Source organism: Melanotaenia boesemani, chromosome 9, assembly GCF_017639745.1.
Source record: "Melanotaenia boesemani isolate fMelBoe1 chromosome 9, fMelBoe1.pri, whole genome shotgun sequence".
NCBI lineage: Eukaryota > Metazoa > Chordata > Actinopteri > Atheriniformes > Melanotaeniidae > Melanotaenia > Melanotaenia boesemani.
Genome location: NC_055690.1, coordinates 5,254,881 through 5,268,678, shown reverse-complemented (window position 1 = coordinate 5,268,678; position 13,798 = coordinate 5,254,881). Strand labels below are relative to the sequence as shown.

Genomic DNA, 13,798 nt, shown 5'->3' with positions numbered 1-13,798 from the left:
AAGAAAAACATGACGGCGACTTTGTCGTGTAAAATGTGTTACACAACTTATTTATATGGTTGAGTAAACTGATAATAAGCAAGGGTCAAAGTTCATAATTTCTTCACTTAATATTCAATGCAATACAATTCTGATTATTTTTTTTTTTAATTAAAAGGTTTGTATTATCTTTTTTTTTCTTTTGGAAAAGTATAAACACAAACAGATTTCACAAAACAACCTTTATTATTATTATTGCACGGTAGTCTTCTCATTCAGTCACAGTAATACAGAAAGGTAATACACAGCAACTGCTATGACAGCAATGAGAACAGCGCCCCCCAGGGCTGACTGCAGAAAGTGCAAAGCAGCTGTCCATAATGCCTGCAAAGACCAAAGTTGTCTAATTAATAACACATTTCATCATCTCACACACATACAGATGAAAATACACATTGAAGTGGTCCTTTTAAAATCAATTAACTGAAAAAAGAGTGTGTAGGCACAATAAGTGATAAAAGAGAAAAGGCCAAAGAGAGGGGAAGAGAAAATGACACAGAGTATGAGCACTGCAGGGTTTTGAAATCATGTTCACACACTGGTATAAACACAGATACCTGCACACCTACTGTGATGTAGTCAGAGGTCTACATCTCAGAGCACAGAGAAAAGCAGCAGCAGTCGTGATAACAATGGTTTAACATCTCAAGTCATTTTACAGACACATGACATTTACCTAACCCTGTGTTATAATGGTAGTGATTAAATAAATGTCACAGAGCTGAGCAAAAAATCTTTAGATTTGTGTGGGTTTATGTTCACCTTGAATGATTCCAGCAGACCACCGTGTCCACCGTTCTCCAGCTTGTCCTCCTCCCCAACCTGGCCCAGACCCAGAGCGGCCTGACTCTGCCGGTGCAGCTCATCGTGGAGGTTGTCCAGCAGCGCTGCTCGCGTGCGCCCCTGCACGTGAGCGTCCACACAAAACCCATTTAAGGAAGCATCAGGAAAATGATTATTGGAGGAAACTGAAAAGTGTTTGAAGACCTGCTGTAGTGTTTGAGTGTAGCGTGTGTCACCTCCAGTTTGGCGAATTTGTCAGATTTGTAGCAGGCGTTTTCAGCATTGATCAGCTTTGTCAGCAGGAAGTCACGAAACTCAGGACCCTGGAAGGGGAGAGGGAGACAGACAAAAGGAGAGGGGGTTCGATAATGAGTTAGAAAGGACGGTGAAGAGGGTCATTAAAGAGGAAAGGTGACCTTTATCAGCATCTTATAGATTACAGTGTTGCATCATGCTGTGTCTAATCAGGAATATCAATGATTTAAATTCCCATCTGTCTCAAGCTCTCTCTTTTTGTATTTATTTATCTAAGGATGTTAATGTGCCTTGTAGTCATTTAACGTTTTTGTTTAATGCTGTTTCCATTTAGTGAGGATCTAAAATAAAGTAACTCACTCCAGCTAAGTTTGGTCTATGAGATCTTATATGTGCAACGAGTTGCTGTTGTGAAGGAATGATGGTGCACAATAATAAACATTAATTTAAATATTCCATTTAATCCAGTTGGCTAGTTAATTTTCCTGAACTGGTGAAATAATATTCGTTAAGATGCAGCTGTACTCACAAGAGAGCATGCTTTAGAAAACATACAAAAATATATATAAAGCAAAAAACAGAGAGGTGTTTGCATATCTGATGGTATTTTAACAACGATTTAAAATGAATTCAAATGAACCGTGTCACATCTTTTGTAAGTGTTGGCTCGCTGAGTGATGCTCACTGAAGAAGCTGAGAGTCCAAAAACAGTCCACCTTATAGGTGTTAAAGCAAATTCCTCTGAGGAGGAGAAGAGCTATGCAAGATCTTACAGACAAGTGTTTTATAACAGTGATAAATGCCCGAGGAGGTAGATCATGATGCATTTGGCAGTGAAAATGGTGTGAAGTGTTTGCTACCTTTTGCAAAACTCTAGCATGCAACACCTTAAATGTCTGTTCCGGTACTGGACTGAACAAAAGGCCTGCTTTGACTTTCCTAGCAGTGACAAAAATAGTCTTACAATAATTATTTAAGTAGTTACAACATTTTAACATGATGGAAATTTGACTCTTTACTGTGTTTGCTATGTCTATTTTCTCTTTTTTAAATATACAAGAATATAACTAATTGTCCTACCAAGATATGTTATAAAAGACCACATTAGTTTTTCTGAAATATACAGTATCTCACAGAAGTGAGTACACCCTTCACATTTTTGCAAATATTTTCGTAGATCTTTTCATGGGACATCACTATAGAAATTAAACTTGACATACAGAATATCAGAGTTTAGTTTCTATAGTTTGATATTCTGTATTGATTAGTATTAGTATTATGATTAGTATTTCAGAGCCTATTCATAATTTCGCTCACCACATTAATGGCACCTAAATAATCAGACCTGTATGGAAAGAAAATTGACTCAATAATATTGTGTGTATGTAATACACCAGTTGTAAAGTGTGTAAACTAATTTGTGTGTAATTTTCTCTCCATAGACCTGTGTCTCCAACATCTGCAAAGCACCAATGATTTAGAGAAGAGGTCTCCTTGCTTCCTTCTGCTGTTTTACTCTCCCTAGACATCTGAACCTGATCTATCTTCATAGGTGTGTGCATGGCTGTCTGATGACTAGTAGATTTTACAGCTGTGTCACTAACAAACCTCATTAATACTGAAAAGTAATATTAAATAAAAAAAATCTTACTGAAATAGGCTGCTGTTATAAATAATTGTCATTCTTCAGCTTCATGTTACAGTGACATGGGTCTGATTGACATGAGACTGATAATTGCTACCTATTTTTGCTAGAGTGTCCAAAAACATTCAATAAAAATGTGCCGAGTAAACCATGAACCGCTAGTTTCCTCCCTCTCAGCTGAACAATAAACAAACCCAACAAGGCAGACGGTACTAGCAACAGAAAAGCTGATCAGCTGATCACCGACAGTTGTCATTATTCGCAACAGGAGAGGGAGGTGGCGAGAGAAGGAGGCGGAGCACTACGCAGACACAGAGATGACCGGAACAGAGATGGTGCGAATCATACTGGAGTTACATACTGACATGTTCCTCACCTTTTTGAAGACTGCTGGGTTTGGGAGAGGTGGCCCAAAAGAAGGGACGTCTTCCCTTGCTGTAACAGACACCTGTTGACATACACAAATAACAGCCAAATACAGTTAAAAGATCAGAGTTAAGTTGGGAGTGTGAAACAAAGTCTGGGTAGATATATGGAGAATATATATGATTTGTCATTTACATGGAAATTATTAACAGTGTATAGCTTACTAGCGCACATAGTGCTGAGGCATTACGTCAACACAAAGATCGGTTTCTACCTTGTAGGTTGTGTACTCTGTACAAGGGTTCTCAGCCTGCACCAGCACATAAGCATGCAGGAAGTTGGAGGCGATCATGTCCGGAACAAACGGTGTGGGCTCTTCCTGGAACACTGCAGCCACAATATCATTTCCTATGTGCCTTTTCCTTTGGAGCTAAGGAGAAAAGATTATTAGTTAGGCATTAGATGTTTCATTTTTGAAAAGGTCAGAGAACACAAAAGCCACAAAATCCCGCAAAAGGCTTTGTTTGATTCCTGGACGGTTTATAGACACTTCACACCAAAAATATTATTAAAGCAGTATTATATCTTGGTACCTGCTGAACGTCGCCCTCAGTGAAGGGAAGCTTAGTTGACACATGGAACATAATCTCTCTCTGTCTGAAGACAGTGTAGACAGACTCAGACCCCGTCTGTCCATGAGATACATCCAACCCACCACGGAACCTGTGACATTTTTAAAGTACATTGTGAATGTATTTCTCCAGTATTAAATCAAAAGATTATGTTTAGTTAGGTTTAGCCCTAAACAAAGAAAGAAGTGCATTTTGCCTGGTTTCAATTTAACTTCCTTAAAAGATAAAGTGGCAAGGGGTAACAGTATACTAAAGGCCAGCATGACAATAAAAAAGCGTTTTCAAAGCTCCGATTACATGCCCATGTGGCACTTTCTTTCCTCAGATCTGTTTTACTAAGCAGTTTATCCCAGTTGCATGCTGAGTCCAAAACAGCAGGACAAATAGCTCCAAGGTTACAGTAATTAAACCCTGCTATTTCCCTCCACTGCTGTGAACCTAGTGCATCTTTCTTTTTTATCTTTCTGCTGCTTTTTCCCCTCTATTTATTTACGTATTAATGATTTCTGCCTCATTTCCCCCTGGACTTCCCCCGCCAATTTTACCCTTTAAAATCCTGAAGTTCAATGTTGTCTCCTAAGATACTGAGAAACTCCTTGAAAGCAGGCGTCTCCTCATTGTTCCCAAATAGCTCTTCCTCAGATGTCTGAGAAGAAAACAGACAGAAGGAAAGAAAAAGACTTAGAAGGTGAATTCATGTATAAAAACACGATGGTGGGTGTGTGGCGACCACAAGCACACAACAAAGTTGCTTACTTGTCCAAACTTCTGGTAGATGACTCCAAATTTGAATGTGTTGTTCACCTCATGCTCGTCATAGCCCACTATCAAGTGGGATCCCTGTATGTAAACACAAACAGTAGATTTACAGTAGCTTTCACTATGATTATTACTGAACTTGTACACTTGCTGTAGCTATTAATAAGAGCAAGTTTTTCTCTTCTTCAAAATGTCTCCAGGGCAAGTTTAATAGAGCCATATTGCAAAAGGCCAACATGCAACAAACTGCCATGGCCCCCCGGCGATGGCCGCGGATCTGTCACTTTCTCTTGCTTTTTTCCTTTCCTGAGGCGCAGACACACAAGAGGAGGAGCAGATCCATCACACCCAGTTTAGGAAGTTATTATACCCTCGCTTTTTTCTCGAATAATGAGCTCACTGAACAGGGCAGACGCTAGGGATGTAGGGAGCTTATGACAGGCAAAATGTCAAAAGCGCCGTGATATTTTTCTGGTTAAGACTCAGAGGAAATCAAAAAATTAATGAAGTGTGAGGACAGGTGGGGGATGCTGGCTAAAATAATAACAGGAAATAACAAATTGGCTGCAGGTTTATCTTGCAATAATACTGGGTATGCACAATTATAAAAAGTAATCTAAGAAGCTAATAAATATCACTGACTCAGGCCTTAGTCTTTTGACAACATTGTGCCCCCTGTCTCTCTGCTGAGGCAAGGATAGGAGAAGAGAAGCCAACTTAAAAGAGTTGAGAAGGTTAAAAGAGTTGAGGTCGACTTTATTATGATGAGGGTTAAAGAGTAGAGGATAAACTCACCCGAGGGTACAGGACTGGGTTGAACTTCAGCCCCGTGGCATCATCGCATAGAAGCTGGAAGAAAAGGAGTCACAAGATTTGACTGAAAATCCCTCCATTCGCTACTGAAAGGAAATAGTAAGTAGTAAAAGTACTTTTACAGAGAGTTTACAATCAATAAAGTGAACCTCCAATTATATGTCTTACTTTCTAAAATTCACAGTATTTCTCTTTTTAAAACTAACATAATATCCAGACTTCCATAAATCTGTACAGACTGCAAATGCTGATGAATAATTCATGATGGAAGGCCAAACAGAGGTAGAAACCTCCCTGCACTCATAATATGACAGTGGAAGCATTCTGGGTTGTAGTTGTAGAGAGTCACAGTGACTCATGTTTAAAGTCTATTAGAGACTGTCCTGACTGCCCTATCTATCAATTAACAGCTGATTTTAACACCTGTGAGGATTATTACTGGCAAATAGATGAATCTTTATATTTAGAAAAATGCATGACAGATTCATTCAAAATAATCCATACATGGCCAGCCATGGTGCAGGTTCAAAAAAGCTATAATGTTGATATTTAGTTGCTGTATTGCCATGCCATAAAACAAAATGCAGCTGTCACGTTTTTCCAGGCTGGAAAAACTCAGAATACTGCAGGACAATGATAGCTCCAGGAATGTGCATGATAAATGTCAGTGTGCCACCAAAACAAGTCAGAAGCACAAAGTTTAATGAATTTAAAATACATATTTAAAAAAAGAGTATTGTTTGATACAATATAATTAAAAAGAACTTTATCTTAATTAAGTATATTCTTTATAAAAAATATAAGAATCATAGGGGACATTTTACCTGATGTGAGTACCCAACTAGCTTTCAGTGTGTGAAAGCCTCTTTGTTTGATTACCATTCTCAATAGACTTTTAAGTACTTCCTCTGGGAAGCATGAGCACTTTTGTCTATTAGTGATGATTGGAAATATGTCAGTCACCCCAGGAAGCTTCATGAAATGTGGCTTCACTTATTTCTAATGTACAAAGCAAAAGAAATATAACAGGAAGTGAATATTGAGTTTTCCTGACTATTAGCATATCTTCAGTGTTTGTTCTGTCACATTGACTCTACTGACTGAATATGATACTGTCTTTTTTTTTCCTGGGTATTTTTTATCAGTATGTGCAGGAAGAGTTAAGTGCTGCTGTTTGACAGGATGAGTAAGCAGCTAAAAGATATATCCGCCCTCTTTTAGCTGAAAAGAGGAGTCAATGTATCAAATTAAGCTTTTACAGCTAAAATTACAGCACGTTTTGATTTTGCAAAATGTCCAGTTAAGGGATTTCAAAAACTCACACTCACCTTTGCAATTTGAGGTACACTGGGCAGCTGGTTGAGCCCAGCTAAAGAGATTCTGTCATGAACTGTTTTGGTCTTTGATCTGCAAGTTGAACAAACAAAACACAAAAAGCAATGCTTGTAAGACTCAGCAATTTGGTCTTGATTTCTTAACTTTGTGTTTTAGATTGGACTTTATTTATGTGCAGTCCTCTATTTAAGTGAATCAAGGAAAAACATTGGGTGAAATTGTCTTTCAACACAAACAAAAACAGATGCATTGATATTATTTACATCAAATGTTAACATTAGTAGTGATATTAGCAGCATTATCTCTGTCAGTTGTGCAGAAAGTATTAGCAATCACTTGGCTACAGCCAAACAGAGGCAAAGCAAAAACAGAGCATTATGTTATTGTTTTTTCTCTGCTGTTAATGAAAATGTCACCAACTGTGATGATGGCAAGAAAAGCTGGCTTCCACACAGTCACAAAATTAATTAGAACTAAATGTGACATAGATTACAAACACCTGCCACATAAGAGAGAAGAAGGGGAGAAGAAAGAGCCAAAGCTGTTTTAATGAGGGGCACTGTGCAGTTATTGTAAACCTTAGCAACATTTAGATAAACTGACATGAAGTTTAGTGAATATATCTCCATCCATCCATATCTTTTCTTAGGTCAGGTCAAAAAGGCAACATGTTCTGAAGGAAAACTCAGACTTCTGTCTCCACAGCAACAATATCCACCTGCTCTACAGGAAACCTAAGATGTCTCAAGCCAGAGGGTATATATATATATATATATATATATATATATATATATATATATATATATATATATATATAATCCGTCTACCATGTTTTAGGTCTGCTCCATGGGCTTCTTACACCTGGATGTGCCACAAAAACCTCTAAAAGGGAGGCAACCAGGGGGCATGAATCAGGTGCTTGAACCACCTCAGATAATTCCCTTAGATTTTTGGGAGCAGCAGCTCTACTCTGAGCTTCCACCCAGATGCTCAATCTAATCACCCTCTCTAAGGCCTGGTACACACATAGAGATTTTTTTAATCTTATGAGATTTTTATCTGGTCGAGACCTCACACGTGAAGATAAAAAAATCAGGCATTAAAAAGTTTTGATTGTACTGTGTGTGCTGTGCTCCAATAATCTAATCACAGAACAACACACATAACAGTGCTGTCCTGTAAGTGATCTACAATCTAGTCCTCTGAGCCAGACATCTCACGTGACCAAACGTCATCTAAAAAAAACGTAGAAGAAGAACCATAGCAACAACCGGCAAAAAAACGAAGAAGAAGAACCATAGCAACAACCAGCAAAAAAAAAAAAAAAACGTAGAAGAAGAACCATAGCAACAACCAGCAAAAAAAAAAAAAAAAACGTAGAAGAAGAACCATAGCAACAACCGGCAAAAAAACGAAGAAGAAGAAACATAGCAACAACCAGAAAACACACCACACACAGCATGGAAGAGTATAATAGGACGAGGGAATGATGGTGGTCTTGGGACTATTGTTAATAGAAAAAGCCAGAACTGAAAAAATAACAGACTATAGACGGCGTGAACACAGACTTTATATCCTTCCTTGTTCCCCAGCCAGCTCACAGCTTGGCTACATACTGGCCCATGCCACCATCCACACTGTCAAAATTCATGAGTCGTTAGCTTTCCTCACACACATGAAGATATCGAGTCGTAAATGTTGAACATGTTCAACATTTACGATTGTCGGTTACGACCTGTTTTGGAGCGGATTATCGGGACAAATCTGCTTGTAACACACCTCAGACCAAATGATAAGTGTACAAGGAAATCCTATAAGACTCATGATAATCAGGTGTTTGCCATTCTTTGTCGAGAAGAGGCAAAGTCGGGACAAAAACAGCCCGAAAATCCTTAAGTGTGTACCAAGTCTAAGGCTGACCCCAGCCACTCTTCTGAAAATAAACACTTTTTAATTATCCATATATGATATTTGGATAATTTTCTTTACCCAGCTATCATGACTGATGGGTAAGAGATGAAACAAGGATGGACCAGTAAATTGAAAGCTTTGCCTATCGACTCTGCTCTCTTTATGACACCCAACCAGTCAACTTGTGCAATGCCCTCATTACTGCAGACAAAATCTCTTACTCCATCCTACCATAACTCCTCTTCTTGAAACAAAGACCAATCCTTGACCCCAAAGGTTCATTCAACTGATTTACCAATAACATTGCTATTAGCCTTACTAGGCTTTATTAAAAATGTTTTTTTAAGGCTGACATCAGTTATCGGTTTTCAGGATTTTTATGGCACAACCATACTTTGACAGATCCAGACAAGATGAAGTAATAAAACTATATAAGATGGCAGGAACATTGACATACATGTAAAGATCCCTAATGTGTCAGTGCAGTAAAAAAAATTTGTGACATTGCATTTGTGTCTTTGCACCTGAGCATGATGCGTAGGAACTCCTGGCCCTCAGCCTCCTCGTGTTTCAGAGACATGATGAGGTTGCCTATGCTGCTGCCAGTGCAGTAGTAGTTCATGTGCTCCTGGGAGAATGAAAGTACAGGGAAACATTTTAGGTCAAAGACAATAACAGATTTGCTGAATACACAGTCAGTGTGACATTAGCACACACACACACACTTACTAACCTTTCCTAGGAAGTGTTTGCGGTAGGCTCGCGCTGTGCTGTTACACTCCAGGCGGTAGCTATGCACCCCACCGGGGCTCATGCCCTCACCTCCATCCTCTTCCTCACAGAAACTGGACTCTGATGAGGAAGGGGTTCCAACGAATGCCTCAGCATCCTCAATCCAGTAGCCACCAAACTGGGGCAGGATTACCTGGGGATACGGACCACCTTTCTCCAGGATCTTTTACATAAGGGTTTGGATAAGAATAAAGTGACAAGATAAAGGCCAAAATGTAACAGATTCAAAACAACTCTGACAGGCAAAGTTCATCTGCACTGCAGCTTCATATCATGCAATCCTAGGAAGGTATTTCTTAAAAGAAGAATGCCTTAAAATTCTGTCTCTATTGTCAGGAACACTTTTAGCTGAATGCTGCACATCAAAAGGGTGTAAATGTATGAGAAATGACTCACGTCTTCTATCCGTGGGTAGGGGATATAGTCGTCCTGTAAAACAGAAAACACATATTTCTAATAAAGGAAATTTTAGCTTTTGAACTCCTTTGACTTTACCCACAATGATAAAAAGTTGCAAGCAAAGTCACAAACACACGTGAAAGGTAATGCAATTCATTATGCCAAATAGACTGTCAGGCAATGATGCAATAGCCTGAAATGCACTGTCACTGGCAAACATCACTGAAGGTGTGTCACCACTTGATGATGTCAGAGTTATTTTGATTCGGTAGTGCTTACGTGCCCTTGGGCAATCTGCAGCTCCAATATGTGACCCCTAAATACTGCCGAGGCCTGTCTGCACTACGGACAGCCGGTCATTTATATTCTGAAGTGGTAGGAGTCAGGATGCTGGCAGGCCAGAGAGGATCAATTGACAGCTGGGGCTCGTTCAACTTATAATCAATCAGATCAAGAGGTTAGTGATTTTACATTTCAAAAAGCCTTGGCAAAATTTGGAAAACGCTAACAGAAAACTCAGAAGTGCCTCATAAGCAAGACAGGTGGGAGAAGAACAATCACAGAGCAAAGCAGGGGGCATGGTGAAGCCATGACGAAGAGCAGAATGCAGATGGGTGAAGATAATAACAACACCAACTAATGAGATTCACAGAGAAGATATGAACAAGTGTGCATTCAGCCACACCTTCCATTTTTTGGTCTCTTCAGGTCTAGGGACCTTATTAGTGTCCGTTTGCAGCATGAGGAGGGAGAAGCACAAGGGTCAGAAGGGATGTTTTGTGCATTTGTGAAGTTTCTCGAAACATAGTATTCTCATTTTCAGAGCTTACATTCTCTGTAACCAGATGACAACTGAATGAGTCATACATACACTCTCCTGCATACACTCACACGCATACATACACACAGGTAATACAAACACTTAGTCACCCTCTATGAATCAGAACTCCACACACTGAGGGAAGCTTTTCTCAGTTTATCATCGGCTGTTGAGGCACAGCAGCACTCACATGAAGGCTGAAATGTTGCTCTGTCAGAAGTGCTGAAAATGATCTATTTGCACCAATGATAAATGTTGAATATCTAAATCAGTTGATGCCAACTCTGAACCTCTTCAGCCAGTGTCCTGCAGGTCCTGCAAACTTCACTTTATTGATTACTATTTTTTGTTCTATTAACTTTATTTAGCCAAACCATGATTCCGAGGCCCAGCATCTGTTATGTTGCAATTGAGAACATTTATAGGATTCATTTTTATTCAAAATACTCCTTCTTTTTCCCTATCAGTTGTTTTTGTTCAGCTTAAATGTCTTGTCTGAATTTTCCACGTAAAAGTACTTGAAATCCTAAACTGCTATGGGAAAATTAAGCTGTCAAGCCAGATTTATTAAGCTATGACTTTATTTTGTTTGAAATGAATTACCACACACATCTGGGTTTAATTTATACACAGTGTTAGCGTTATAATGTCGGCACAGCTGATGAAAATTATGCTTGAATAGGAAAATGTTTTTTAAGTTTGTGAATTTTATTATTTTATTTAGCAGCCATTTAATTGAGTGGCTGTAATTAGAGTACACTTATCTTTTTGCAGGATATGTTGCCAATTAAAAACAGAAAACATCAGCAGGCTTGTTGTAAGTGTTTGTGTTTATAGGGTGTGTATGAGCTAAACTAATGTGCTGCATTCATGGCTTTTTGCAAAAAGAAATGTTTCCCTGATTTATTCTTTGCCTTTGCATCTAATGAATTTTTGCAAACATACAGTAACAGTAAACCTGCAAAACATGCTCTGTATCTTTCTTTCCGCCATTCTCCTTCCCTCCTTTTCATACTCCCATCTGTCCTCAAAGCCTGTGCCCTGAGGGGCCCGTTGGTGGCACAAAGTGGTCGCACACTGGGAGAGACAGACTGTGCTCTGAGGAAATAGAAAATCAATGTATTCCTTGCAGAGAAGGAGAAAATAGTCTGTCTAGATCTTTCCAGAGCTTTTTTACTTTTCCCCTCAGAGCCTGCATTATCCAGTAGGAAAAACACTCTGAACCCAGCAGGATGGCATATACTCAAGTCTCACTCTGTCCGACAGTGGTACCGGGTAAAAAAAAAAAAAAATTAAGAGAGACAAAGAAACAACACGTCTCATGTCAACAGTGAAAAGATACCTTGTTCAGTAGTGTTAGTCAAAGAGGAGAAGGAGGAAGAAGGAAGGGGATGGTAAACAAGGAGGACAAGCACTACAGCAGACATAAATACTTTTAAAGGAAAGAAAATAAGTATTTCCTACCTGCATCCTTTCCAGCATATCGAAGAACTCTGCAGACTGAAACAGACAGAAATTGATTACAAATAGAATACACATTGCTAATCTCTGAGCATCTACGCACTAAGATTTACTGACACCAAACACAATAAATAAGCTTACTCATCGCCCTTAGGCTGGCCCTCATTTACATCTCCTGCGGGTGTTTCAACACTCAATAAAAAAACCCAAAATGTCTGACTTTAAAGGTCTTACGCTGATAACATGGGTCCTGACAACAGCAGCAGATCTCTGTGTGCAGCTCTCCTGCTTTACTGTGTCAAGAGGGCAGGGTAGGGCATCAGTCCCACATGCACACACTGATAAGGAGCCACTTCCTCAGACAGCAACACACCCAAAAGCACACGCTCGCATAAACCAAGCATGCGCCAGTGCGTTTGCACGTTTTTGTCCCCCAAGTCTTCCACCTTGCCACACAAGCTAACTGTGGCCTACACATGGTCAGATTATGTAGCACTTATGAAATGTAAAGGTTGTGTGTGTGTGCAGACTGTAGGTTACGAATGCAGTGACATTGTGAATCACGTAAATTCAGTTGATTGCAATGTAATTACTGAACTCATACTTTAATGCTTTAATAAACTAAAAACACTCAGGGGGCACAGACCTCTGCCAAGCTATTGTATTTATCTTTTTTGCCGATGATTGGGGCCATTATTTTTCAGTTAGAAGCAAAATTATCCTTATCTCTTTATAGTAAAGAACCATTTAAAAAATTCATGTATTGAAAGTCAAAATCTAATCAATTTTTCCTTATTCTATTTCTGAGATTTCCTAAAAATGATATCAAAATCTGTCCATAACTTTTCAAGTTATGTTGCTAACAGGCAGACAGACAGACAAAATACATGACATCTTTGGTGGAGGTAAAAATCTCTCTCTCTCTCTCTCTCTCTCTCTCTCTCTCTCTCTCTCTATATATATATATATATATATATATATATATATATACATCATGTAAATCTATCATCACCACTCCTAATTTTTCATTTCATTTCATTTCATTTCTATTGCTAACACACACACACACACACACACACACACACACACACACACACACATACACACACACACACACACACACACACACAGGCACACACTTACAAATGCATCTCTTATCAAAGAGTTAATATTAACCCTCTAAAGGTGCTGTTAGCTGATATGGTGCTGCAGCCAGACCTGCAGAGTCCACAGCCGACAGCTAAACCAACAAGGAGTCTTGTGCTTGTCTCTCTGCTCACAATGCAAATAAGACTAGAGGTCATTCAGTCTGTGAGCAATAAAAAGTGATGTATTTTAATGAATATAATTTTAAAGTTTTATTAAATCTTTAGGCTCAGACTAGAGAGTAGGATGGATTTTCAGTACAGACCAAATCTCGTCTATTTTTGTTGTGGATACCAGATGGATCAAATTTTCCTTATCTTATAATTTTTTAGAAGGCCTTGTTCAAGTTTAAATAGGTTCTATTTTTCCATGGCAGTCTAGTGTGTTGACTTTTGCAGCCTTGTTTATTACTGCCTTATTGTCAGTGGACATTGTCAGGATTTCCTTTGTAGTACAGCAAGAAGCAGCAGGAATGCCTTTATGTTCTCCTGAGCAAGAGAACTATTGATGAAATGGCTTTAATCAGTGATGGACAAAGAAAAAAAAAGTATATAAAAGCAGCAAAAAAAAAAAAAAAGGGAAAGAAAAAGTTTTAAAAGTAGCTCGACAGTTATGAAAGTAGAAAGTGAGTTATGCTAGAAC

General features: G+C 38.9%; 1 protein-coding gene across 8 annotated transcripts in view; it reads right to left on the bottom strand.

The window, feature by feature from the left end:
- rap1gap2a (RAP1 GTPase activating protein 2a) overlaps positions 1–13,798 on the bottom strand; it is a 105,631-nt gene that overhangs the window by 6,961 nt on the left and 84,872 nt on the right. For 3 of the 8 annotated variants that reach the window (XM_041993928.1, XM_041993927.1, XM_041993924.1), the window contains 14 exons: positions 12,014–12,049; positions 10,415–10,447; positions 9,727–9,759; positions 9,272–9,493; positions 9,063–9,166; positions 6,621–6,699; positions 5,275–5,328; positions 4,477–4,560; positions 4,266–4,366; positions 3,682–3,811; positions 3,363–3,518; positions 3,099–3,170; positions 1,059–1,145; positions 802–942 (listed from right to left, as the gene is read on the bottom strand). In XM_041993928.1, coding sequence (XP_041849862.1) covers positions 802–942; positions 1,059–1,145; positions 3,099–3,170; positions 3,363–3,518; positions 3,682–3,811; positions 4,266–4,366; positions 4,477–4,560; positions 5,275–5,328; positions 6,621–6,699; positions 9,063–9,166; positions 9,272–9,493; positions 9,727–9,759; positions 10,415–10,447; positions 12,014–12,049 — 1,332 coding nt within the window. Of the gene's footprint in view, positions 1–801; positions 943–1,058; positions 1,146–3,098; positions 3,171–3,362; positions 3,519–3,681; positions 3,812–4,265; positions 4,367–4,476; positions 4,561–5,274; positions 5,329–6,620; positions 6,700–9,062; positions 9,167–9,271; positions 9,494–9,726; positions 9,760–10,414; positions 10,448–12,013; positions 12,050–12,151; positions 12,198–12,244; positions 12,361–13,798 lie in introns of those variants that run through there. The other 5 variants (XM_041993926.1, XM_041993929.1, XM_041993930.1 and 2 more) reach the window with 3 other exon arrangements.